This window comes from Macrotis lagotis, chromosome 2 (genome assembly GCF_037893015.1).
Source record: "Macrotis lagotis isolate mMagLag1 chromosome 2, bilby.v1.9.chrom.fasta, whole genome shotgun sequence".
Classification (NCBI taxonomy): domain Eukaryota; kingdom Metazoa; phylum Chordata; class Mammalia; order Peramelemorphia; family Peramelidae; genus Macrotis; species Macrotis lagotis.
The window spans coordinates 188,783,764-188,808,394 of record NC_133659.1 but is presented as its reverse complement, the minus strand read 5'-3'; the positions used below and the strand labels follow the sequence as shown (position 1 = coordinate 188,808,394).

Here is a 24,631-nt window from a genome sequence, read left to right as displayed (position 1 = left end):
AAACAAACAAAACAACATTAAGTTAAAACATAGAACAAAGATGCTTTGAAACCATTTAAGGTAGAATCTAGAGATAATTTCTAAAAATATTTTGAAATAATCAACTTTTAATTCACCAAAAATATTATTTGAAAGCTTAAATATTCATCATCCATATAAGTTTTAAGGTATATTTTTATTTACTTATGTATGTGTATATATGTTTTCCCCCAGAAAGTAAGCCCCTTAGTGATAGTGACTGTTCCATTTTTATCTATAATCATATATCCCCAGCCAAAGATTTAAATTATGATTGTCACAATAACCTTCCTTTCACCATTTTCTAGAACCAAAAAAGGGTGTCCAGTCCATGAGAGGCAGTGTAATGTAGTGGATGTAAAGAATCAGTCTGAAATACATGGAAGATCTAGATTCAAGTCATACCTCTGGTATACTGGTTTTGTAAATCTGGGCAAGTCCCTTAACCCTTTCAGTCTTTTTATAGTTTCAGAGAAAGTGCTAATCTGTCTTAGTAGAGGGAGATTCCTCATCTGGGAATTCCATATCACTGAAATCACAGGTTCAGTCACTACCCTTCCAGTCCACATATATTTAAAATTGTGCACATAAGGTACTTAAGCATAATTCTATAAACCCTCAATAAAATCTGATCAATCAATATGGTGACAATGACTTTAGCTAGACATGCAAAAATGAGACTCATTTCAGCTTGTTTTACTTATCTTAAACATTTTATATTGATTCTAACCTGATCTGTCATAATCATTATTTTTCCATAACGGAGACTCTTCAATGAATCTGCATCTTCATAGTTTTTCTTGTATTGAAGACCCACAATCTTAATGATATTATTAATTTCTGCATTTTCCATGATCTGGAAAAGACACACAAGAGACAAAAAATAATTAGTTTTAATTTTAGTCACAGGTTACTTCGTCTAATACTGTGCTTATGTCTCACCATCTTTTACAATTATTTTATCAAAGATAAAATCACTTATTCAAGTGATCAATCTTTGTGTTTAGTTAGACCAAGATTTTTTCTGCCTTATAATTTTAATCTTTTTGATACTAAATATTAATGAACCAGGAGACTTATATTAAGCTGAAGCTACAAATGGTTTTGTTCTTTTTAAAAATTATTTCAATTTAAAAGATATATTAAAATGTCTAAAGCAAAATACTAAACCAAAAACAAATCCTGATCCTAAATAAATCCAAAAATAAATCTAGATCCTTAAAGGTGTGTCCACTTACTTGTTTATGAGAGGCTTCTCGAACATTGAGTATTTTTCCTCGAAGGGGGAAAACACCATACTTGTCTCTCCCAACCACACCAAGGCCAGAAACAGCTAAAGTTTTGGCTGAGTCTCCCTCAGTCAAGATAAGTGTACAATCTGTAGAGTTCTTACTGCCTACAAAGCCAAATTTCAAAAGAAATAAATTCCAGCAGCTGACACCAGTGTTGCAAGCCTTCTTAATCATATGCCTACACATTTGGTCCTCTTTACAATTTATAACAGCATAACATAAAAATATTTAATCAGATAGCTTGGGGTAGGGAGCAGATAATTTTTAAAAACCTTAAAAGACAATTCTATGAAAAGATGTGGCTATTGACAAAGTTAACAATATTAAAAGTTGAGTTTACTGTTCTTGCTTACTAAAACAAAACAGTCAAGAACCATGCTTACATGGTAATAAATATATATACAGTCCATATTAGATTGCTTTTTGTCAGGGGAGGAGAAAATTGTGAAAAGTCAAAACTGCAAAAAAAAAAAGATATTGTTGAAAACTACAGCATGTAATTAGAAAAAAATAAATAAAACATCACTAAAAAACATAATCGTGTTTACAGTGATCTCAGTAAATGTGAAAGTTCTTTTGAGGTATTATACCTCAAAAGTTTTTGATTTTGTTTTGTGTCACAAGTTATTTGTAATGAACATTAGTTAGCACTTGCTAGTGGCTATCACATTATTATATATATTATTATATATAATCCATCTAAAGAAACTCTTGATGCCTAACATTCAACTTTGTCATTCTTACAAGATTCCAATTCTAAGTTAGTGATAGGACATTGCTTAACTAAGATCTATATTATAATTCACAAGCTTAATTATGAAATCTAAAGTTCCAAATAAAATAATGTTATTAAGTGTATACCTGCATCATTAGCATCATCAAGTTTAGGAATTCCCTTGATTCTATTGTGTTTAACAGCTGAACACTTTTTATTCAACTGGATTTGGGCCTTAAACTTCACCCAATTTAGTATGCTTTCTACAATTCCACAGCCAATTGCCTGAAATAGAAAGGATGCATGGGAATATTTAAAACACAGGCTAAAGTATGTAACGTTAACTTTTTCAATTGAGATATGGTTATTAATAATCTATTACACTCTGTAATGGTATCAACTCACAGCTTTGATGAATTTTTCACTCAATTCACATTTTGAACCAAAGCTCTTGGCCTGCAGAGTCATATTTTCCTTAGTTTGGGAGTCAAAGGTTGGGTTTTCAATTAAGGCATTCACAAAAATCCACATGTGGTTTTTCACCTGCAGTAAAATTTAATCAATTAAAAATTCATCTATAACTGTGAAATAAGCTCAATATTGTGTTTGGATTATTACCCAATTTCTTGCCATCATGTGTGCACCAGAAAAAAACTTAAGCCTGATCATTGTATGTATCTGAAACATGCAGGACAAATTTCACACTGGATTTATAATTAAATTGAGAAGGGTAGTAAAATTGCCTTCAGAAAATTGTAAATTTTCTTTAATGATTCCAATCTTCTCTTAGAAACCAAGATCCATCTTTTAACTGCCAACAATCTACTGATGATGTTGTACAACGGTCATAAGACAAAAATCCTAAGTTTCCAAAGAAATGAAATCCAGTACCACCCAGAAAACAAAGAAGGCATAGGAGAGTAAAAGATGTCATGGCACAAAGGCAGAAAGATGAACAGAATAAGTGCTCTAATCATATTCTCAAATTTTGAGGAGAAACTGAGGACAAATCTCTTTGTGTTGAGTGCACCTCCTTGTGATCAAGTGAGGTTAGGATATGGACAACTCACACAGTATGCATACATGTGTATGGATTGGGGTCCATGTGAATACTGAATCTCTTTGTCACTAGCTCAATTATAAGACTAAATATATTTATACTATTCTCTCAATATTAAGGGCTCATACCTGATGTGCTTTTACTGCAACACCCCCTTTGTTCTTTTTCTTCACAACATCAATAAGTCTACTTATAATTTGATCAGCTACATAATCAACATGTCTGCCACCCTAAGGAGAAAAATAGTAAAATGTAGAAGTCAATAGTTCAGACCATTAATACACTACTAAAGAGTCCTGGTTATTATACTTTCAGCTTAATAAACAATAAAATGCCAATATTAACATAAATCAATTTTTAAAATAACAAATATGTTTTTAACAATAAAATGAGTTATATCAATGACGGATTTAAGAAATTACCTTGGAAGTGGCAATGCTGTTGACAAAGCTAATTTGCTGGAAGCCTTTTTCACTCATAGTTAAACATACTTCCCACCTGTTGTTTACTTCTTCATGGATAATTTTCAGTGGGTTGCCAGTTTCATCCAATTTGTCCTTCACATACAGATCCACATAGCTACGGAATCCTTTTACCTGTTATCAACATAATAGTAATTACTTTATTTCTTCCCATCAAGTGAATGTTAAAATGGGTACAATGATTATGACGATTCTTTAAAATCCAGTGATACTGGTTGATAGATGAAAAACGTTCTGGGAAAAGTCCACATACAAAATTCAAAAACTTAAAAGGAGGTAATTTAAGGGGAGGGTTGAGTAGTGGTAAAGGAAGGGATGTTCAAAGACAAACAAACATTACTCACAGGCAGCCTATTTCCATTGAGAAAGACCTTGACATCTTTGGTGGAACCAGCAATATCATAAGCTCTTCTAGACATCAAGGCAACAATATCCTTGTCTAGATTAGTCATTTTAAATTTAGAAAGATCAGGTTGAAATGTGATACATGTGTAGTCTTCTCCACTAAAGGACTTGAGAGTCATTTCCCCTGCCTTTCCCATGTTATCCATCCAGGTCTGTGGAAGTTAATAGGCAAAAATTTAGTAAAAGACTTTCAAATAGTCTTATAATAAAAGATACCAAAATAATGTGCAAACCATAGCACATATTAAAGGTAAGCATTTTAATGAATCTAATGTCACACAATCTCAGTAGTTGCTTAAATGTTTCTAAATTACACAACATTCCATAATAAGAACAAGGATGCAAACTTATGCTGTAGATATCATAAAAACCAGGGCCTGATACATACCTGTTTGAACATTTTCTTATATTCTTTACAGGCAGTTTCCACCGTAAATTTGGTACTGAATATATTGCATAATTTGGCTCCATAACCATTTCGACCACCTAAGACAAGTAAAGGCATAAATTGTACTTTAACCCCCTCAAAACTCAATCCCTTTACAGTCTGTGAAGATGGGTGCACATCTATTTTAACTACATAGTATTTGGTAGAGTATTAAAATTATTTTTTAAAATTTTGGGGTTTAAGTGACTTGCCCAAGGTCATATACCTAAGTATTAAGTGTCTGAGTTCTAATTTGAACTCAGGTCCTCCTGACTACAGGGCTGGTATTCTATCCAGTGCTCCACCCAGCTGCCCCAAAATTATAAATCTCTGCCCTCTCCTTTACACCAATCACCAGAAGATTGATAAGTGACCTGAGTTTCAAAGATACAATTTTTAGCCACAGTTTAGTAGTTTTCAGACATCTTACCAGTGACCTTCTTCTCATCATCATCATAGTTACTGGAAGTCAAGAGCTGTCCAAAGATAAGAGCAGGTACATAGACCTTCTCAACTTTATGCTCTACAACAGGAATACCTTTCCCATTATTCCAGATACTAATTGTATTGTTTTCCCTGGAGAAAAAAAGAAATTTGAATTTTTATTTAAAATTATAAAAGGCTAAACATATGCTTTTGTATTTTAAGTTCAATATTTATAGGAGTTATTTCCTAAATATTTTATATTCATAGGTTGTAATTTTTATTAGTTTAAATGAACATTCTCTTATCCCTCCTAAAATTGGACATCATAATTGCCTTCTCACAAAACCCAGTATATTTCTTAGAAAGGAATATTGGTGAAACCTGAGCATTCACAACACTAAGCAGGCAGGAAAATGCACCAAAATCTTGACTCTTTCCGACATCTGCTCTGACAATGATAATGTTAAATAAATATGTAACAGTCACAATTTAGCATACACAGGGGAAGGGCATATGATCTATGCCAAATGGAAAGAAAAAGATAAACCTGGAAAAATATTATTTTGCAGTTAAAAAAATTAAAAACTGGTTCCCCTATAAGTAAGCATCCTTCCTGACAGTTTCCCCTTTATCCTTTCTCTATTCTGCTATCCAGGGACATAAATAAAATGACTATTCCATGGCATTTTTTACCAATAACAATAGCTATTACATGGAAAAATTTGCAGTATTCTAAGCAAAATTTTAAGAGAATAAAATGTGCTTTTTGTAACTTATTAAATAAATAAATGTGCTTATTGTAATAGTCAATGGTATTTTAATTATAAATATTGTATACTGTATGGAACAAAAGAAAAAAGTATTTCCTATAAACTTGGATAAAGACTATAAGGCAGGATAATTTTAAAAATTCTCTACAATTGGTTATTATACAGCTCCCTTCTTTGCTGGAAAAATACAAAAAGCACATTTTACTGTAAGTCAGTAGGTTAATGGTCTATGTACCCTCTGGGGTTCAGTCCTATTTTGGAGAAGATCAGTTATGAATGTGGGAAGCCAGAGTATTAATATCACCTGTTGGACTGGCATGAATTAAGATGAGAAAAAGAAAAAGCTCTTATTCTCAAATATACTAGGGATTTATTCAATAGGTGATCAAAAAAAGACTTACGAATCTATTGTGACTTTAATACAATTCATTTTTGGGTCCCTTTGCTTGTTGTCTGCGGCATTTACTGCAAGAGTAAAGGAATCATAATTTTAATAAGAAATTCAAGTCTGTTTTCAAAAAGAAATGCTCATAATCCAAAGAAAAACCTAATCTAAATTGAGAAAGCATTAATTACAGGCAACAAAGACTAGATCTGGAGCCAGAAATCCCCATTTGAACCCCAGCTAATTACCTTCCTCACTAATCCTTACTTTCTATAAAAATGGAAGTACTACTATGATTACTCATGCTATTCATTTATGTCAACAAATTGTTGAAAGGCACTAAAATCAAATATAAGAGGTGAAACTATTATTAGAATTACTTAATTTTTTTTAAAAAACTAGAAAACTTAAAACAAGGTCAAAATGCTATACACACCTTTGATTGTATGGATTATTTGTAAGCCACAACTGAAGTTTAGAAATCTTTACTAGGTAAGAATTTTAATTGGAATGGCTTTGGAGTATAACTCTTATCCTTTACTTGAATTTACTTACCTAAAATTTCATCAAAAATTTTGTATAAACCAGGAACAAAAGTTACATCTCTGTAGTTAAGTCCAACTCCTTCATCATAAACCCACATTTGCTAGAACAAGGTAAAAGACATTTTAAAGGTCAGTGTGTTATTCTCTAAATTATGCCTAACAATTAAACTAGTCATTACAGATTTTATAAGTTTTCTAAGTTGCATACTAATAAAATACACTTTAATTGAAAGCATTTTATGACTGAAGTTTTGAGATCAGTTACTTATAAGCCAAGATGAAGGGGGGGGGACCCAGAAAGAACAAAGGCCTAGAAAACCAAACATCAAACTGTACTTGATTTTATTTACCTGGGTCACAACCTCCACAGAGCCAATATAGGTATCAGGGCGGAGCAAAATATGCTCCAACTGGGTTTTCTTTTGATAGATTCTCTCAACAGACAATCTTTTCTTTGCGTCCTCATTTTTCTTTATTTTATTTACTTGTAGATTTTCATTTACAGGCTAAGAATAAAAAAACAGATAAGAAAAGTTTCTTAATAATAATCTTGAAAGGAAAATAGAACAAAAAATCCAAACTAATATTTTAATAGTTAAGGGTAGAGTTTGCAAAGTAGAATACAATACTAGTATACTTTATAGGAGATGATCACTGAATCCTAACAATTAAAAGACATCAAGAAGACCAGTTTTTTTAAATCAATCCTGAGTATAAGGAGATTGCAAAGATACACAGAAAAAAATTATGTCCTACATCCATTTTCCTTTGAAGACAGTGATATTCATCTTTCAGAATGGAAAACTTGTAGGGCAATATAAACATGTAAAGTCCTGCTCTAAAATAATTTGATTGTTTCAGATATACACAAACTATGAATCAAATCATGTCCCTGGGAAACATACAGAAAAGATCTACATGCTATACAGTTGGTCTGGAATAACTGAAATATTATATTTTTTATGATCTATACAAATGGGTATTTGGCTTAGGAGAGATTTATTCACACAATTTTTTTCTTTTTTTATCTTTACAGTGGTGTACATGAGTTGCCACGATGGGCATAGTTTCAGTATTCTTTGTAGAGCTCTTTTCTGCTATTAAGAAAAACATACATGTCATTATAAGGGCCAGGACCAAAGGTTTCTTGGTCCCTAGTTCTTGATTTAGGTAGAACCATATTAAAAACTGAATTTGTATGCAAAGTTAATTTGTAAACCCCTGTAAGATAAAAAGGGCATCAAAGTCGATAAAAGGGACGTGGGGTGGTGGACAGGTACAGTATCAAAGCCATTCCCGGCCACCCCCAGGTCCTGGGCTTTACTTTCCTTCCGCCCCCCCCCCCCCAGGTCCTGGCCTTTACTTTCCTGATCTGAAAAAGTGAGGGCAAGTCAGTGTGCCTAGGTGATCTCCCAAAGAGGAGCCCGAGGGAGGAAGGGGCGGACCCAAACTTCCTGGATCTTTCTCAGACCCTCTAGAACCCCGGGGACCACACAAGCTAAGCAGGGGGGTAGGCGCATCCTCTCGGCCCCTCCCTCACCTCCGACTACCTCCCCGGGGAGCACTAACTAAAATCCCATCTTTTACAGAAAAGCATCCCCTTCAGTTCCACTGCCTTCTGAGGATGACTTCCCATTTGTCCCAATGTAGCTCACTTTTTAGCTTTCTGATTACACGCTGACTCCCCCCTTAGATTGTTTTTTTGCCACGGGGTTAAGTGGCATGCATGCCCAAGGTCATTATTAAGTGTCTGAGGCCGGGTTTGAACCCAGGTCCTCCTGACTCCAGGGCAGGTGCTTTATCCACGGTGCCACCCTGCCGCCCCTCCCCCATTAGACTGTAAAAACCCTGCGCGCAGGCCACAAAGGCGGGCGAAGGGCCCGGCGGGTCCCGTTTCGCGGCCCTTCGGCCCAGGTAACCCTAGTCCCGGTCACGGGGCCTCTGGCCGCCGCCGGGGCAGGGTCCTTGCCCCCCCCGCGCCTCGCTTTACACCCCGGGGTGGGGGGGCCGGTTCCGGGATGAGGCGCAACCCGGGGCCGCCCACGAGGCCTGAGGCGACTCCTCACTAACCCGGGGCCAGGGGTCGGAGGTCATTGCTCCGAGACCCCCGTGAGGAACGTGAGGGGGGGCTCCTGGCCGGGCCAAGGTCCCGGGGGTTATCCAGCCCAATCCGGGCCGCCCGAGTCCGAAGCCGCGCTCTGGCTCCCCATGCTCACCTGCAGCGGCGACAGATCCTCCATGCCCGGGCCGTGAGGGGAGGCAACGGGAGCGACCGAACACACCGAGGACCAGGCGCTTATGGGAAAGCGACTGCACAACCCGCCGGAGGCGAGGAGGCCGTTACGCGGGCTCCTTTCAAAATTATCCTTTCCCCGCCCGCCCGAGACAGATTGACCAATCACTCGTCGTCCCTGCGACCACAAGCGACCAATCACCGTGTGGCTCTCAGACAACCCAATGAACCACTGCGGAGTCCTATTCGAATAGGCCTGTCCTCACGGAAGGGGGAGGGATCCTAGGGAACTTTCAAATGGGACCAATTGGAGTCGGGATCGAGAAGATTGGCGGGAGGTTTCACCAATGAGAAGGAAGCAGCGGTTTGCCGGTTCGGAGGTTCGTAAAAACCACTTGGGCGGTTTTATGAAATGAGGGAGGAGCGCGGGAATGCAAAGGGGGAGAGTGGGGGTTCAGGGAGGGATACGGGACAAGAAGTGTCTTCCCGGCCCCCAAGAATCCTCAGATCCCTAGAGCCCGAGTCTAACCACGCAGCCGAGGATCCAATAGGATTTAGAGCTAAAAAGGGATTTCGCGATTTCTTCTCTTTTACAGAGAAGAAAAAGAAAAAGGCACCGAGAAGCTCCTGGACTTTCCCTGGGTCGCACAGCAGTGTCGCCATTCAAATCAAGTACACCCTTTGCTCCTTCTAAACGCGGAGTGTGTTTTTGATCATTCTTTTATTGTTATTTCCACAATAATTTATATTCAACAGCAGAGTAAAAAAATTAAAATGACTGGCAAGTGGTTTTTACATTAATATTAATAGCCACAGTTGAGAAGCCGTGGAGATTTTTGCTGCAGAACAGGGTCCTGTTTGAAGGCATTACTCTGAAGAGCTTAACTCCTATATTAATTTTATTTACATTGGAAGACTTTTCCTTTTTCTCTAAGAATTACAAACGGAGTGTGTTGGGAATAAAAACAACTGAAATAGAATTTCTAAATAAATCACGTCTGGGATTATATCACATTTGGATTTATTTAAACAAAGCAGGTGAACAGAAATACTATATTTATAGAAAATTATATGTTATCAATATGACCCTCAGTTTTCTTTTGGGGGGAAGGAGAGGATGAGAGATGGAAGGAGGGGGAGGGGAGGGAGGAAGATAGCAGACAGACAGAGCCAGGATTTCAGAGAAGCAAGTGAGAGAATAATTTGTGAAGTGCTTTTGCAAACCTTAAGAATGCTACATAACTCCTAGCTATGGCTATTTATTAGGGGCATCTAGGCGGGGCCATGGACAGAACCGCCGAGCCTCTGGAGCCTTGAAGACTCCACTTCCAGAGTTTAAATTCAGCCTCTGATGTACACTAGTTATGGGACCCTGGGCAATGACTTAACCTTGTTGACTTCCGTCTCCTCATCTGTGAAATGAACTGAAGAAGGAAATGGCAAACCACTCTAGTGTCCCAGACGAGAAAACTCCAAACAGTTGGATATGACTGAACAGCAGCAACACTTTTTTCTTTAGTGGTCAATGCCAAGGTCTGAGTACTGAAATATTAAAAATCAGCAAAGGGGGGGTGGCTAGGTGGTTGCAGTGGATAGAGCACCGGCCTTGGAGTCAGGAGTACCTGGGTTCAAATCTGGTCTCAGACACTTAATAATTACCTAGCTGTGTGGCCTTGGGCAAGTCACTTAACCCCGTTTGCCCTGCAAAAACTAAAAAAAAAAAAAATCAGCAGAGGTAGCCTCTTCTGTAAAGGAGCTTGCATTCAAATGATGGGAGCTAGAAGGGAGTGAGAGAGGAAATAGACCCTGGATCTCATTTTCCAGAATCTCTAGCAAATTGCCTCCTCAATTTTCCTCATTCTCTCTTATTGTTAGTCTTTACCCCTCCTTCCTTCCTTCCTTCCTTCCTTCCTTCCTTTCTTTCTTTCTTTTTCTTTCTTTCTTTCCTTCCTTCCTTCTTTCTTTCTTTTTTCTTTTCTTTTCTTTCTTTCTTTCTTTCTTCCTTCCTTCCTTCCTTTCTTTCTTTCTTTCTCCCTTCATTTCTTCTCTCTTTCCTTCCTTCCTTCCTTCCTTCCTTCCTTCCTTCCTTCCTTCCTTCCTTCCTTTCTTTCTTTCTTTCTCTCTTTCTGTCTTTCTTTCTCTTTCTCTTCTCTTTCTTTCTCTCTCTCTCTTTCTTTCATAAAAGAAAGATTTGTATTTATTTTGAATTCTACAATTTCCCCCCCAATCTTGCTTCCCTCCCCCTCCCCCACCCCCCACAGAAGGCAGTCTGTTAGTCTTTACAGTGTTTCCATAGTATATACTGATCTAAGTTGAATGTGATAAAGGAGAAATCATATCCTTAAGGAAGAAAAATAAAGTATAAGAGATAGCAAAACCCCATTTGCCTTGCAAAAATCTAAAAAAAAAAAGATATGAGGGTCGATATCTTTCCATATCTCTTTCAAAAGTAATTTTAAAAAAATATACATCTGAAGTCAAATAACCAGTGGCTCCCGATTATCTCTGGGAGTCAACAGAAACTTGGTTTGGCATTTGAAGCTCTTCAAAATCTAGCCCCTTCATATTTTTCTAATCTTTACACATTTTGTTCTTCCTCCAGGGAGATAGCTAGGTGGCACACTGTATAGAATAGTGGGTCTGAACTCAGGAAAATCTTAGTGAAGATTTGACCTCAGATTCTTCCTACTTGTGTGACCCTGGAGACAAGCCACTTAAACTCTTCCTGCCTCAGTTTCTTCAATTGTAAAATGGGGATAATACAAATTGCTTACTGTCTTAGGGAGGGGTATAAAAGGAGGAAGAAATCTGGAACTCAAAATTTTATATAAAATGAATGTTAGAAAAACAAAACCAAAAAATTTGTAAATAATTTGAGTTTGCCTGTAAATATGAAACAAAATAAATGAAAATGAAATAAATGGAAAATGAAACAAAAATAAAAAAAATAGGGTTATCTCCTAGAATTCTTGTGAGGATCAAATGGGATAAAATTTGTAGAGTACTTAACACTTTAAAGTGTTTGGCATATTAGTAGTAGTTGTTACTGTTGTTGACAGTTGTGTCCAACTCTTTGTGACCCCATTTGTGATTTTCTTGGCAAAGATACTGAAGAGGTTTGCCATTTCCTACTCCAGCTCATTTTATACTGGCATTCCATCTACAATGCTTTGAGGCATTTGCTAATCATCAAACAGATGGCATCATTTTTTATATCTGTCTTTAGTTATGCCCTTTTACCTTCCCTTTCTTTCCAGACACTTTGTGCAGAAGAGGTTCAGGAAAGGTTTCCTATAAAAGTGCTAGCTCCTCCTTTCATCATTTATATGCTCTCTTTCTCTCCTCCTTTAGAATGAAAGCTCCTTGAGGGCAGAGTTTTTTGTTTTTGTTTTCCCAATGCTAAGCACTTTCCATCTGGTCCATACTGGTACTTGATAAATAATGGAGGCTTGAAGAGTTCAGAGGTCTCAGAGATCTATGGAAAGTCACACTTAGAAATACACACCCACTGGAGAGTTTTGGGGTGGGGGGAAGTTTTCTTTGATGGTGGTCCCCACAATTTTGAGTATGAGGCCCTTTGAGGGCAGGGATTATCTCAATTTTTCTATTTATAGCCCCAGTTTTGGCACAACATAAGGTCTGAATCCAGGCTTCCTTCGTTTATTGGTGGCTTTCTTCCTGGAACCTCATCTGAGGAAACTCCCAGGACAATCTCAACTCCCTTCTCAATCAACTCTTCTCCTTACTCTTGACTTTTCTACCTCTGGTCCTGCATACATCCTGATACCTTCCCCTCAACTTTCCATTTCCTTTTTGTATGTTGTCTCTTTTTATTAGAATGTAAACTCTTTGAGGATATGGCCTGTCCTTGGATATCCTGTAATGCTTGTCCTTCATTCTCGAAGAAGGCTATGACATCAAGGAGGTGATGCCATGACAAGCACATGAATTAGATTTGGGGGGGGGGTTGCTGTGCTAAGTCAGAAGCCTCATTTCCTCCAGAACCATCCATATCCAGGGGCAGCTAGGTGGCACAGTGGATAGAGCACTGGTCCTGGAGTCAGGAGGACCTGAGTTCAAATTTGACCCCAGACACCTAATAATTGCCTAGCTGTGTGACCTTGGGCAGGTCACTTAACCCCATTGCTTAGCCAAAAGAAAATCCCCCAAAAAACAAAACTCAGAACCATCTGCATCCAGATATGAATTAGGCCTACTGGAGATGGCCCTGGATGTGAGGCAATCAGGCTTGATTCAAACTCCTGTCCTCCTGACCCCAAGACCGGTGCTCTATCTACTGTACCACCTCTTAAACTCTACCTGAGTCCAAAAATGAACTCATTATCTTACCCTCAAATCCTCCCCTCTTCCTAACTTCCCTGCTCTTGTTGAGGGCACCACCATCCTTTTAGTCTTCAGTCCCTCCTAACTCCCCTCTAGTCTCCTCCCCTCAAATCTTTGTTTATTTCTTTCTGTCTTTCCTTCCTTCCTTCCTTCCTTCCTTCCTTCCTTCCTTCCTTCCTTCCTTCCTTCCTTCCTTCCATCCTTCCTTCCTTCCTTTTTTTAGGTAATTAGGGTTAAGTGAGTTGCCCAAGGATGAATTTGAACTCAGGTCTTCTGAACTCCAAGGCTGGTATTCTACCCTCTACCTCCCCATTTAATCTGTTGCCAAGCCCCATTAATTTTACATTTGTGAAATTTCTAATATGAGTTTCCTTCTGCCCTCTGACAGTCACTTTTCTGGAAAAGTCTCTCATCACCTCATATTTGAACCATACCAACATGGTGACCCTGCCATCAATTAGTTTTAATATGTATTTATTTCTTTTAGTTTTTACAAGGCAATGGGGTTAAGTGGCTTGCCCAAGGCCACACAGGTAATTATTAAGTGTCTGAGATCAGATTTGAACCCAGGTACTTCTGGTGCTTTATCCACTACGCCACCTAGCTGCCCTTATCCACTATGCCACCTAGCCGCCCTCCATCAGTTTTAAAAGTGATTGCAGATCAGTCACCCTCAACCTCTATCCCCCATTCAATATGCTCCAGTGACTGTGCTATCACTTCTAAGATCAAATATAATATCTGTGGTTCAAAGCTCTTCATGTCACTGTACCTTCCTTTACCTTAGCAGTCTTTTTACACTTTATACCCACTCTCATCCTGATTCACTGGTACTGGTCTCCTCTGTCCTTGAATAAAACACTCCATCCCCTAACCCTGGATATTTTCATTTAAATGTCCCCTTTATTAAAAATGTCTCCTTTATAAAATAATATGTCCCCTTTATTTAGAAGGCCTCTCCTCTCTACCTCCTGGTTTCCCTGACTTCCTTTACATTTGAGCAAAAAAATCCTACCTTTTATAGGAAACCTTTCCTGAACCTCTTTAATTCAAATACTTTTCCTTTATTAATTATTTCCAATTTATTTGGTATATATCTTGGTATATTTGGTATATTTCCCCCAACAAGGGAAAAAAGCAGGGACCTTTTTTTTTTTGGACTGTTCTTTGTACCCTCAGTGCTTAGCACACTGTCTGGCTTAATAAATTATCTATCTAACAATTTTAATGCCTTTCTATTATTCATCCATTTTTCCTCAGGGGAATATTTGATAGAGGATTGCCCTACAATCATCTTGGTGGGTCCACAAGCACTCTTCTCAATCTTTATTATTATCCTTCCTTGTATTAGGCAATGTGATGTAGTGAAACTTGGAGAGCTAAGAGCCCTGGGCTGGTAAGAAGGCTTTGAATGCTTAAGCCCATTTTCACAGATGAGGAAATGGTATCTGAAAGGTTGTGGGAGGAGTTGGTTTCTTCTTGTTTTTGTTTTTTGTTTTTTTCCCTAGGCAATGGGGTTAAGTGGCTTGCCCAAGGCCGAACAGCTAGGTAATTATTAAGTGTCTGAGGTCACATTTGGAAGGTCACTCCTGACTCCAGGGCAGGTGCTCTATCCACTGAGCCACCTAGCTGCCCAGGAGGGGTTGATTTCAAACACAACTCTAAGAACTTCTCTAGTGTTTTTTCAAAAGCAGCTCAACTTTAGGCCACCTCTGCTGACAGGTGGTATCCTTCCTCTCACATGCTCAATTTTTGTTCAGGGTTGAGCAAAACTGAAGGAAATTAGTCTCCCTCCTCATCATGTACTGAGGAGGGAGAGACAGCCATAATAGATTTAAAACCAGCTTAAAAAAAGAAAAACCTGCTATCTCTCCCCTCTATTATTTAACAAGTAAATGTTAAGCTCCTAAAATGTGAAAGGTCTTCTGTTAAATCCCTGCAGAGACTGGCCAAATTCTTGGTTCTTACAGAATTCAAAACCTAACTGGGGAGATTACCTAACACATATAGGTCCTTAAGTGGTATTTGATCTAACTGAAGAGTAGATTTGAACAAGCAGAAAGGAGAGGGACGGAAGTGAGTGAAGCTGTTATTGATTCTCCCAGTTGTTCAGATGGAGACTTTGCACAGCCCACCCTCACTTAAATCCAATTTACTTGCAAGTCATGACATTGCCTTCCTGAAGTTTTGGTCCTTTTTGAGAATGCAGGATAACAACCCCTCTCTTGATTTACTAGTTTCTGTTAACAGACTCTCAGATTAGAATGTTTAAAAGATTAGTGGCTCACATATTCACTTGCTTTATCTTTTTCAGGATTAGAATCCCTCTTCTGACAGTCACCACAGCTATAGAACATCTCTTTCTTTGAGATGAATATGAGAAGGTACTGTGGCATGCCACTTATGAGGCTGTATCTTCTCTGATGTCATAAAGAGGTCATTGGATGGAAGCAGGGAAAGATCATACCATAACTATTACAGTTTAAAAAAATATAGTGCAACAGTTCAGGACTATTTAACTCCATTTTGTTTCTATAGTTAATGACCTTTCCTGAACCTTTCGAATATCATTTCCTGTAAATGGTCCAGTCAATTTCCTTATTCATTCATTCATTCATTTTTATTCCATTAGCATTTACTGCATATCATAGATCCTAAACATTTTGGACCCCTTTGCTATTCCAGATTCAGTAAGGATTTTTTTGGGGGGTAATAACAGTTTTGCAAAGATGATTTAACTCTCCACCTAACAGACCAGGCATGATAATAAATTAGATGGCAATCTAATTATGAATTTTTTTTTTTGCAAGGCAAAAAAAAAGTTGTGTGCCCAGGGTCACACAACTAGCTAATTATTAAGTGTCTGAGGTAGATTTGAACTCAGGTCCTCCTGACTCCAGGGAAACTGTGCAGCCTGGCTGCCCCCAGGCATTCTAATTATGACAATTAAAAAGTAAATAAGAGAAAATTAAGGTATAGAGTCATCCTCAGAACATCAGCATGACTCTTCCCTGCAAGTCTCAGTCATGCCAGTAAAAAAGAGAATATCATCTGGAAGAAGTATATTTCTGCTGAAATACTTCTCTTTTATTCTTCCTTCCAAATGAATGTTTATTCTAAGATAAGCTACTATTGACATCTGCTGAAACTATTATCTGCTTCTTCTTCCTGAGAAGAAAGAATCTTTTTTTTTTTTTGAGGGGCGACTTCTCAGGCCAACATTCCTCAGAGCTAATCAACAAATATTCAGTTTGGCTGGAATAAGAAAATACTTGAAAGAAGAATATATGGGGGTGGCTAGGTGGCACAGTGGATAGAGCACTGGCCTTGGAGTCAGGAGGACCTGGGTTCAAATCCAGTCTCAGACACTTAATAATTACCTAGCTGTGTGGCCTTGGGCAAGCCACTTAACCCCATTGCCTTGCAAAAACCTTAAAAAAAAAAGGAATATATGAAACAATATAGATGGCAGTCAGATTTTGGAGGGTTGTAAATACCAATCTGAGGAATTTGGATTTTTCTTAGAGACATTGGAATATTGCTGAAGATGTTTGGACAGTGATCTGATCAGACTGCTGTTTTAGAAATGCTAATTTGATATTTGTGTAGAGGATGAACTGGAGAGGAGAGAACACTGGAAAAAGGGAAAACAATTAGGAAGGAATTATTATAGGATATGAGAGATGTTGAGAGTCTGAATAAGGTGGAGAGAAGGGTACTAATTCAAGATAAAGGATTAGAGTCAACAAGACTTGGCAATTGATTGGATATGGTGTGGGGTGAGGCAAAGACTTTGAAAATCTTGTTCATGGGTGTCTAGAATTCCATCTTCCTGCTCTGACAGAAACTTGCATTCCAGAAAACTGCAACCATTCCTTTCCACTCTCTTGAGTTCTAGATTCTCCTTGTGCTCTCTCACTGTTGTTCCTTTTATTTGAACAATGAGAACATCTATAGGTCCAAAGAAAAGATATTTAATTGAATAGTAAACAGGAATTACAACAAAACTCCTCTCACATGCAACTTTCATAGATTGACTCTGTTGGATATTATAAAATATATACTCTCCCACAGATTTCCATATCACTGGTTCCATTTGTAAGAGAATACCTAGGAGAAGCCACCCACTTTGGGGACATTCAGGATTGAGGGACAATCTGAATCTCTGAACTTTGTTTTCCACTGTGTCTCTTCAGTCCTTCTAACTTGGGAAAAAATCCCCCCCTACCCCTGTAATCCCTTCCTATGATTGGTCAGTTCCTTCCAAAATTTCTATTTTTTCACACTTCTTTTTCTTTCAATTTATTTTTAAAACATTATATAAATGTTTTATTTGTTTTCCAATTATATACAATAGTAGTTCAAATTCAAGGTTTTGAATTTTACAATTTTTCCCCTCTCCCTCTCTTCCCCCCACCCCACAACAAAAGACAATCTGATATATTTCACATTTGTTCCATGATCATAGATCAAAATTGAATATGTTGAGAGAAAAAACATGTCCATAAGGAAGAAAGAAAATATTAGATATAGCAAAATTATGTAATACATAAGATGACTTTTTAAAAAATTGAAAATAACACTCTTTTGTCTTCTTTTAAACTCCACAATTCCTTTTTTGGATACAGAGTCTCCATCACAAATACCCTAAAATTATGCCTGATCATTGCACTTATGGAGTGAGCAAGTCCATTGAGGTTGATCATCATTCCATGTTGTTGTTAAGGTGCATAATGTTCTTCTGGTTCTGCTCATCTCACTTAGCATCAATTTATGCAAGTCAGAAGCTCTATTTTTAAGGAAGGACTCAGGACTGCCGTGTTCCTCCCTTCATTCTTCCCTGGTCTCTGAGCTCTTCTGACTCTTTAGACTTTTTTCTCCTCTATTCCCCCCTGCTCAGATACTCATTCTCCCCCCTTCCAAATGTTTAGCTTCCTTTTTACATGTTATCTTCCTCTATTAGAAAGTAAGCTTTTTTTGTGGTGGCAAAGAATTGGAAATTAAGTGAATGTCCTTCAATTGGGGAATGGCTTAACAAACTGTGGTATATGTATGTCATGGAACTCTATTGTTCTATTAGAAACCAGGAGGGATGGGAATTCAGGGAAGCCTGGAAGGATTTGCCTGAACTGATGCTAACTGAGATGAGCAGAACCAGAAAAACACTGTATACCCTAACAGCAACATGGGAGTGATGATTAACCTCGATGGACTTGCTCATTCCATCAGTGCAACAATCAGGGACAATTTTGAGTTATTTGTGATGGAGAATACCATCTGCATCTAGAGAAAGAAATGTGGAGTTTGAACAAAGACCAAAGACTATTGCCTTCTATTTAGGAAAAAAAACCCCGTTATCTCATTATGTAATTTTGCTGTTTCTTTTACTTTTTTTTTCTTCCTTTAAGGATATGATTTTCGCTCATCACATTCAACTTAGTTCAATGTATACCATGAAAACAATGTAAAGACTAAGAGACTACCTTTTATGGGGGGTGGGGGGAGGGAAGCAAGAATAAGGAGAAAATTGTAAAACTCAAAATAAATAAAATCTTTCTTAAAAAAAATATTTAGGGGTGGCTAGGTGGTGCAGTGGATAGAACACTGGCCCTGGAGTCAGGAGTTCCTGAGTTCAAATCCAGCCACTTAACCCCATTTGTCTTGCAAAAACTTTAAAAAAAAAGTACATATATATATATGTACTTTTATGTACATATATATGTACTTTATATGTACATATATACAATATTTAATTTTAAAAAAGGAAGTAAGTTTTTTGAGGGCAGGAACTTTATTTTTGTTTTAATTGATATTCCCAGGCCTAGCACAGTGTCTGAATAAAGGAAGAAGTTAATAAACTTGATTGATTGATTGAATGCATCTGAGAGGAACATACACTGTGCTATCTGAAATACCTCTTTTAGTGTTGCCACTTTTTTTCTCACAGTGCTGCTAATATCATCTGATACCTTCTGTCAGGTGTACCATCAAGCTGCAAGCCCTGCTATAAGTTGCTGTTTGTCCTCTGCTGGGCTGTTTTCTCTAAGGCACTGAGGTTGCTGCACCGCTGTCATCTTCTGCATTGTACCTTGAGTTATAGCTGCTATGTGGCCATTCCCCTAAAGGAAATGTCCATAAGCAGGGGTTTTTTTCAGCTCTTGAATTTTTTTTAACTATGAACTATAAAATATTCTATGAACATGAATTTTTCCAAATACAAAGGTCAGAAAAAGAAGATTGTATATTAATCTATTGCATATATTTATTTTAAAAATATAAATTTAATTTAACGCAATTGTATCAATATGACTCTGCTTGTCTTTGTCCCCTTACAAACTTACTCTCTTTTGTGAATTTTAAAAATATTTCATTGATACTGTTTTCATTTTTGTCTTTTTTTGTAATACTATCACTGTATACCCATTTCCCCCTTTCCAAACAAAACTCTTCTTTTGTTTTCTTGCAAGGCAATGGGATTAAGTGACTTGCCCAAGGTCATACAGCTAGATTAATTATTATGTGTCTGAGATCACATCTGAACTCAGGTCCTCCTGACTCCATGGCCAGTACTCTATCCACTGCCCTACCTAACTGCCCCTTGAAAGCCTTCTCTTATTAAAAAAGTATAGTATATCAGATAAATTTGTCTGGAAAATGTATGTCTATTTCTGTACCTACAACCCATCATCTCTGCACCAAGAAATGATAGCATGTTTTAGTCATCAGGTAAACTAGGTAGTGCAGTGTATCTGGAAGATGTAAATTAAAATTTAGTCTCACTTATAAGCTCCATGACTGTACCTTCCTTTACCTTAGCAGTCTCCATGACTGAGCAAGTCATTTAACTTCTCATAGCTTCAATTATATTATCTGTAAAATGGAGATAATAATAGCAATAGATGTTGTGAGAATCAATTGAGATTTTATATATATGTATCTGTATATATAATGTTTTTTAAACATGAAAGTGCTATTTAAATGTTAATTATATTATTATGATTCATTCTTATTTTTCTGGAGCCATGTTTGGTCATTGCACTTTTCAGAATTCTTAAGTCTTTCTTTTATAATACTATGATCATTGTCTACATAGTTCTGTTTCTGCTCATTTCACTATTGCATCATTACCATCTACCAGTTTTTTTTTTAAGTTTTTGCAAAGCAAATGGGGTTAAGTGGCTTGCCCAAGGCCACACAGCTGGGTAATTATTAAGTGTCTGAGACCGGATTTGAACCTAGGTACTCCTGACTCCAAGGCCAGTGCTTTATCCACTATGCCACCTAGCCGCCCCTACCATTTTTTTCTGAAGCAATATCTTTTGTAATTTCTTTCAACACAATAATATTCTGTTACATCTATATACCACAATTTGTTAAGCCAATTTTCAATTGGTTGTCATTTGCTTTGTTTCTAATTCTTTGTTACAGTGAAAAGTATTGGTAAACATATTTTTGCTTGTATGGGTTTTTCATTCTTTTTTTATTCTTTGGGGTATATGCCAAGTAGTGGTATCAATGGATAAAAGTTTGCACAGTTTAATGACTTTCCAAAATGCTTTCCAGATGAATGGACTAATTCACAGTTCTACCAAGAATCTATTAATGTGCCTGTCCTTCCATAGGCCTTCCAACGAGCATAAGCCTAATTTCTCCCCATCCCAACTTTGTCAATCTAATGGATATGAGGTAGAATCTCAGAATTATTTTAATTTACATAGTTCTAAATAGTAATTTTATATAGATACTGATAGTTGGTATTTCTTCTGTGGAAAACTGTTCATAATTTTTGACCATTTATCTCCAAGCATATAGTGTTTATTATTATGAATTTCTATCAATTCTATCAATTCCTTATATATATAAATTCTATCAATTCCTTATATAGCTTAAATATTAAATTATTTAGAAATCTCTCTCTCTCTCTCTCTCTCTTTTTAGTTTTTTTTGAGGCAATGGGGTTAAGTGGCTTGTCCAAGGCCACACAACTGGATAATTATTAAGTGTCTGAGGCCAGATTTGAACTCAGGTACTCCTGACTCTTGGGCTGGTACTCTATCCACTGAACCACCCTAGCCACCTCTATTTAGAAATCTCAATAACTTTTCTTCCCAGTGAACTTTTTCTTCTAATTCTAACTGCTTTACTTTTGTTGGTAGAGAAATGTTTTAATTTTAAGCAATCAAAATTATCTATCTTATTTCTTATGTTTGCTTAAGAACTCTTCCCTTATTCAAATAAGGGAATATATTTTGTTTGTGATGTGTCTTTTTTTATATGTAGGTCATCTATCTATTTAGAGTTTATTATGGAATGTAATATAAAATGTTGATCTAAACTAGTATTTCTAGAACTATATCATGTAATAGTAGGATCAATGAATAACGTTGTTTTACCCCTGATCTTATTAGAAAGATCTCTAGTGTTTTTCTATTACAGATAAATATTACAATGTTAAGTATGTTTTATTTTCTATATGGGATTGATTGGATTACTTTATTCATAATGTAACAACTAATTATTTTATTTTATGATGTTCTTGACCATGTTTGAGATGTGTGATGAATGAGAAGATAAAATGATTTGAAGTGAGATTTCACTATCCAACCAACAGTTTCCCTTCTCTTTCCCCCACCACTCTTCATATATGTTGGATGTGAGTTTGAAACTAGTATGAGATTGAGTAAGAGTTTTATTTTACTTTTTTGCCTTTGCAAAATCCTGTTATATTTATTACTTGATTATAAAAAAAGTTGATTCAGTGTAGAACAATATATAGCCTTAAAGGCTTTATTTTGACCAGGTGTCTTTCAAACATGTGTTTTTATTTTATTTTATGTATTTAATTTAATTTAAATGATATTTACTTTTAGTTCCAAATGTTCTCTTTCCAGCAACTCCTCCACAATATACATATGAAATCATGCAAAATATATTTCCACAGTAGCCACATTACCAAAAAAAACCCAAGAAAAAGAAAGTGAAAAAAATATGTGTTAATCTGCATTCAGAATTCATCAATTTTCTTTCAGGGGATGGATAGCATTTTTCATTATGAATTCTTTGGTATTGTTGTGGATCATTGCATTAATACTAGTAGATGCTTTTTATAGTTGATTATCATTAAAATGTTTCTGTTACTGGGGTGTCTAGGTGGCGCAGTGGATAAAGCACTGGCCTTGGAGTCAGGAGTACCTGAGTTCAAATCCCGCCTCAGACACTTAGTAATTACCTAGCTGTGTGGCCTTGGGCAAGTCATTTAACCCCATTGTCTTGCAAAAAAACAAAAAAATGTTTCTGTTACTATATAATGTTCTAGTTCTGTTCACTTCACTTTGCATCAGTCAATGTATTTCCAGGTTTTTCTGAAACTATTCTCTCTGGCATTTCTTGTGATTCAATAGTATTTCATCCCAATCATATACTATCATTTGTCAGTCACTTCCCATTTGATGGGTATCTCCTCAATTTTTAATTCTTTACCAGACCTAGTAGTGGTACCCCTGGGACAAAGGCTATGAAGTTTAATAGTCCTTTGGGCAAAGTTCCAAAATGGTTATAGTTCATAGCCCCAACAATAGTGAATTAGGGTAACTATCTTTCCATATCCCCTCCAGTATTTATAATTTTCTTTTTTGGTCATGTTAGCCATTCTGATAGTGTGAAATTGTATTTCAGAGTTATTTTAACTTATATTTATCTAATTATTAGTGATTTAAAACATGTTTCCATATAACTATTGATAGCTTTTTTTAAAATTAAAGATTTTATTTATTTTAGGTTTTACAATTTTTCACCTAATCTTACTTCCCTTCCCCCACCTCCCACAGAAGGCAATTTGCCAGTCTTTACATTGTTTCCATGGTATACATTAATCCAAATTGAATGTGATGAGAGAGAAATCATACCCTTAAGGAAGAAACATAAAGTATAAGAGATAGCAAAATCAGACAATAAGATACCAGTTTGTTTTTTTCTAAATTTAAGGTAATAGTCCTTGGTCTGTTCAAACTGCACGGTTGTTTCTCTGGATACAGATGATATTTTCCATTGCAGACAGCCCCAAATTGTCCTTGATTGTTGCACTGACAGGATGAGCAAGTCCATCAAGGTTGATCATCACCCCCATGTTGCTGTTAGGATGTACAGTGTTTTTCTGGTTCTGCTCATCTAACTCAGCATCAGTTCATGCAAATCCCTCCAGGTTTCCCTGAAATCCCATCCCTCCTGGTTTCTAATAGAACAATAGTGTTCCATGACATACATATACCACAGTTTGCTAAGCCATTCCCCAATTGAAGGGCATTTACTTGATTTCCAATTCTTTGCCACCACAAACAGGGCTATTAATATTTTTATATAAGTGATGTTTTTATATCAAAAGCTTTGATTTCTTCTTCTGAAAACTGATTTTTCGTATTCTTTATATATATATATATATATATATATATATATACTATTTATATATATATATATATACTATTTATCAATTGAAGAGTGGCTCTAGATTTTTTGCAAATTTGACTTGTTCACTATATATATTTGAGAAATAGGGCGGCTAGGTGGCTCACTGGATACAGCACTGGCCTTGGAGTCAGTAGTACCTGAATTCAAATCCGGCCTCAGACACTAAATAATTACCTAGCCACATTGCCTTGAAAAATCTAAGAGAGAGAGAGAGAGAGAGAGAGAGAGAGAGAGAGAGAGAGAGAGAGAGAGAGAGAGAGATGGCCTTTATCAGAGAAATTTGCTGTAAAAATCTCTTTCCCTCCCTCAGTTTCCTGCTTTCCTTCTAATTTTGTGCATTGGTTTTGTTTGGGCAAAACCTCTTTAATTTTATGTAACTAAAATTATCCATTTTACCTCCTGTGATCGTCTCTATCTCTTTTTGAGTTATAAACTCTCTCCTTATCCATAGATCAAATAGGTAAATTTTTTTATGCCATCTTAATTTATTTATTATATCCTTTATGTCTAAAACATGTATCCATTTTGACTTTATCTTGAAATACAAAGTGGGAGGGTAGCTAAAGTTTTTTTTTTAACGTAAACACGTCTCTGTTCTCCATACTGTGTTTGTAGGCTATGCCATTCCATGGGAAATTTCCTTCATTTGACTAGGAACAGAGAGGCTTAGACACCCCACTAGACCATGTGATGCCTTTCTTGATTTGAGTGGAGGAGAGGTTTTGAAAGACTGGGAACTCATATGGAAGAGCAAGGCTAAAATCAGGGTGAGGCAAAGTGGAAGAAAAATTGGAACTTATCCTTTCTGTGCTGGCTATAGTGAGTATCAGAAGATGAAGACAGAAGATGAGAATCTAACATGGATCAGAGAAAACTAATGAGACTGACAACTAGGGTGATATTCCCACATATGAACTCAGATCAAGCAGTTGATCATTGCAATCTTTAGACACATTCTCTCTCTTCCTCTTCCTTCCCTACCTCCTTGCCTGAACTTGCTGAGACAATCTCAGTGAGTTTTGAAATATTGAATCCCCCCCTTTTTTTTTTTATCATTTTCCTCAT

The 24,631-nt window shown here is 36.8% G+C and overlaps 1 protein-coding gene and 1 long non-coding RNA gene across 2 annotated transcripts in view; one reads left to right on the top strand and one right to left on the bottom strand.

Moving 5' to 3' along the window:
- The window catches only part of TOP2A (DNA topoisomerase II alpha), a 24,057-nt gene extending 15,190 nt beyond the window's left edge, over positions 1-8,867 (bottom strand). The window contains exons 1-13 of the mRNA XM_074223974.1: positions 8,742-8,867; positions 6,876-7,031; positions 6,536-6,626; positions 5,997-6,060; positions 4,830-4,975; positions 4,361-4,458; positions 3,912-4,124; positions 3,508-3,681; positions 3,214-3,315; positions 2,431-2,568; positions 2,172-2,310; positions 1,257-1,414; positions 749-874 (exon numbers count right to left, since the gene is read on the bottom strand). Of these exons, the coding sequence (XP_074080075.1) occupies positions 749-874; positions 1,257-1,414; positions 2,172-2,310; positions 2,431-2,568; positions 3,214-3,315; positions 3,508-3,681; positions 3,912-4,124; positions 4,361-4,458; positions 4,830-4,975; positions 5,997-6,060; positions 6,536-6,626; positions 6,876-7,031; positions 8,742-8,765 (1,629 nt within the window). The 5' untranslated portion in view covers positions 8,766-8,867. The remainder of the gene's footprint in view (positions 1-748; positions 875-1,256; positions 1,415-2,171; positions 2,311-2,430; positions 2,569-3,213; positions 3,316-3,507; positions 3,682-3,911; positions 4,125-4,360; positions 4,459-4,829; positions 4,976-5,996; positions 6,061-6,535; positions 6,627-6,875; positions 7,032-8,741) is intronic.
- LOC141513803 (uncharacterized) lies at positions 8,384-24,631 on the top strand. Its single transcript, XR_012475883.1, has 3 exons — positions 8,384-9,138; positions 9,355-9,796; positions 24,182-24,631. It is a non-coding gene; the product is annotated as an uncharacterized LOC141513803 (long non-coding RNA).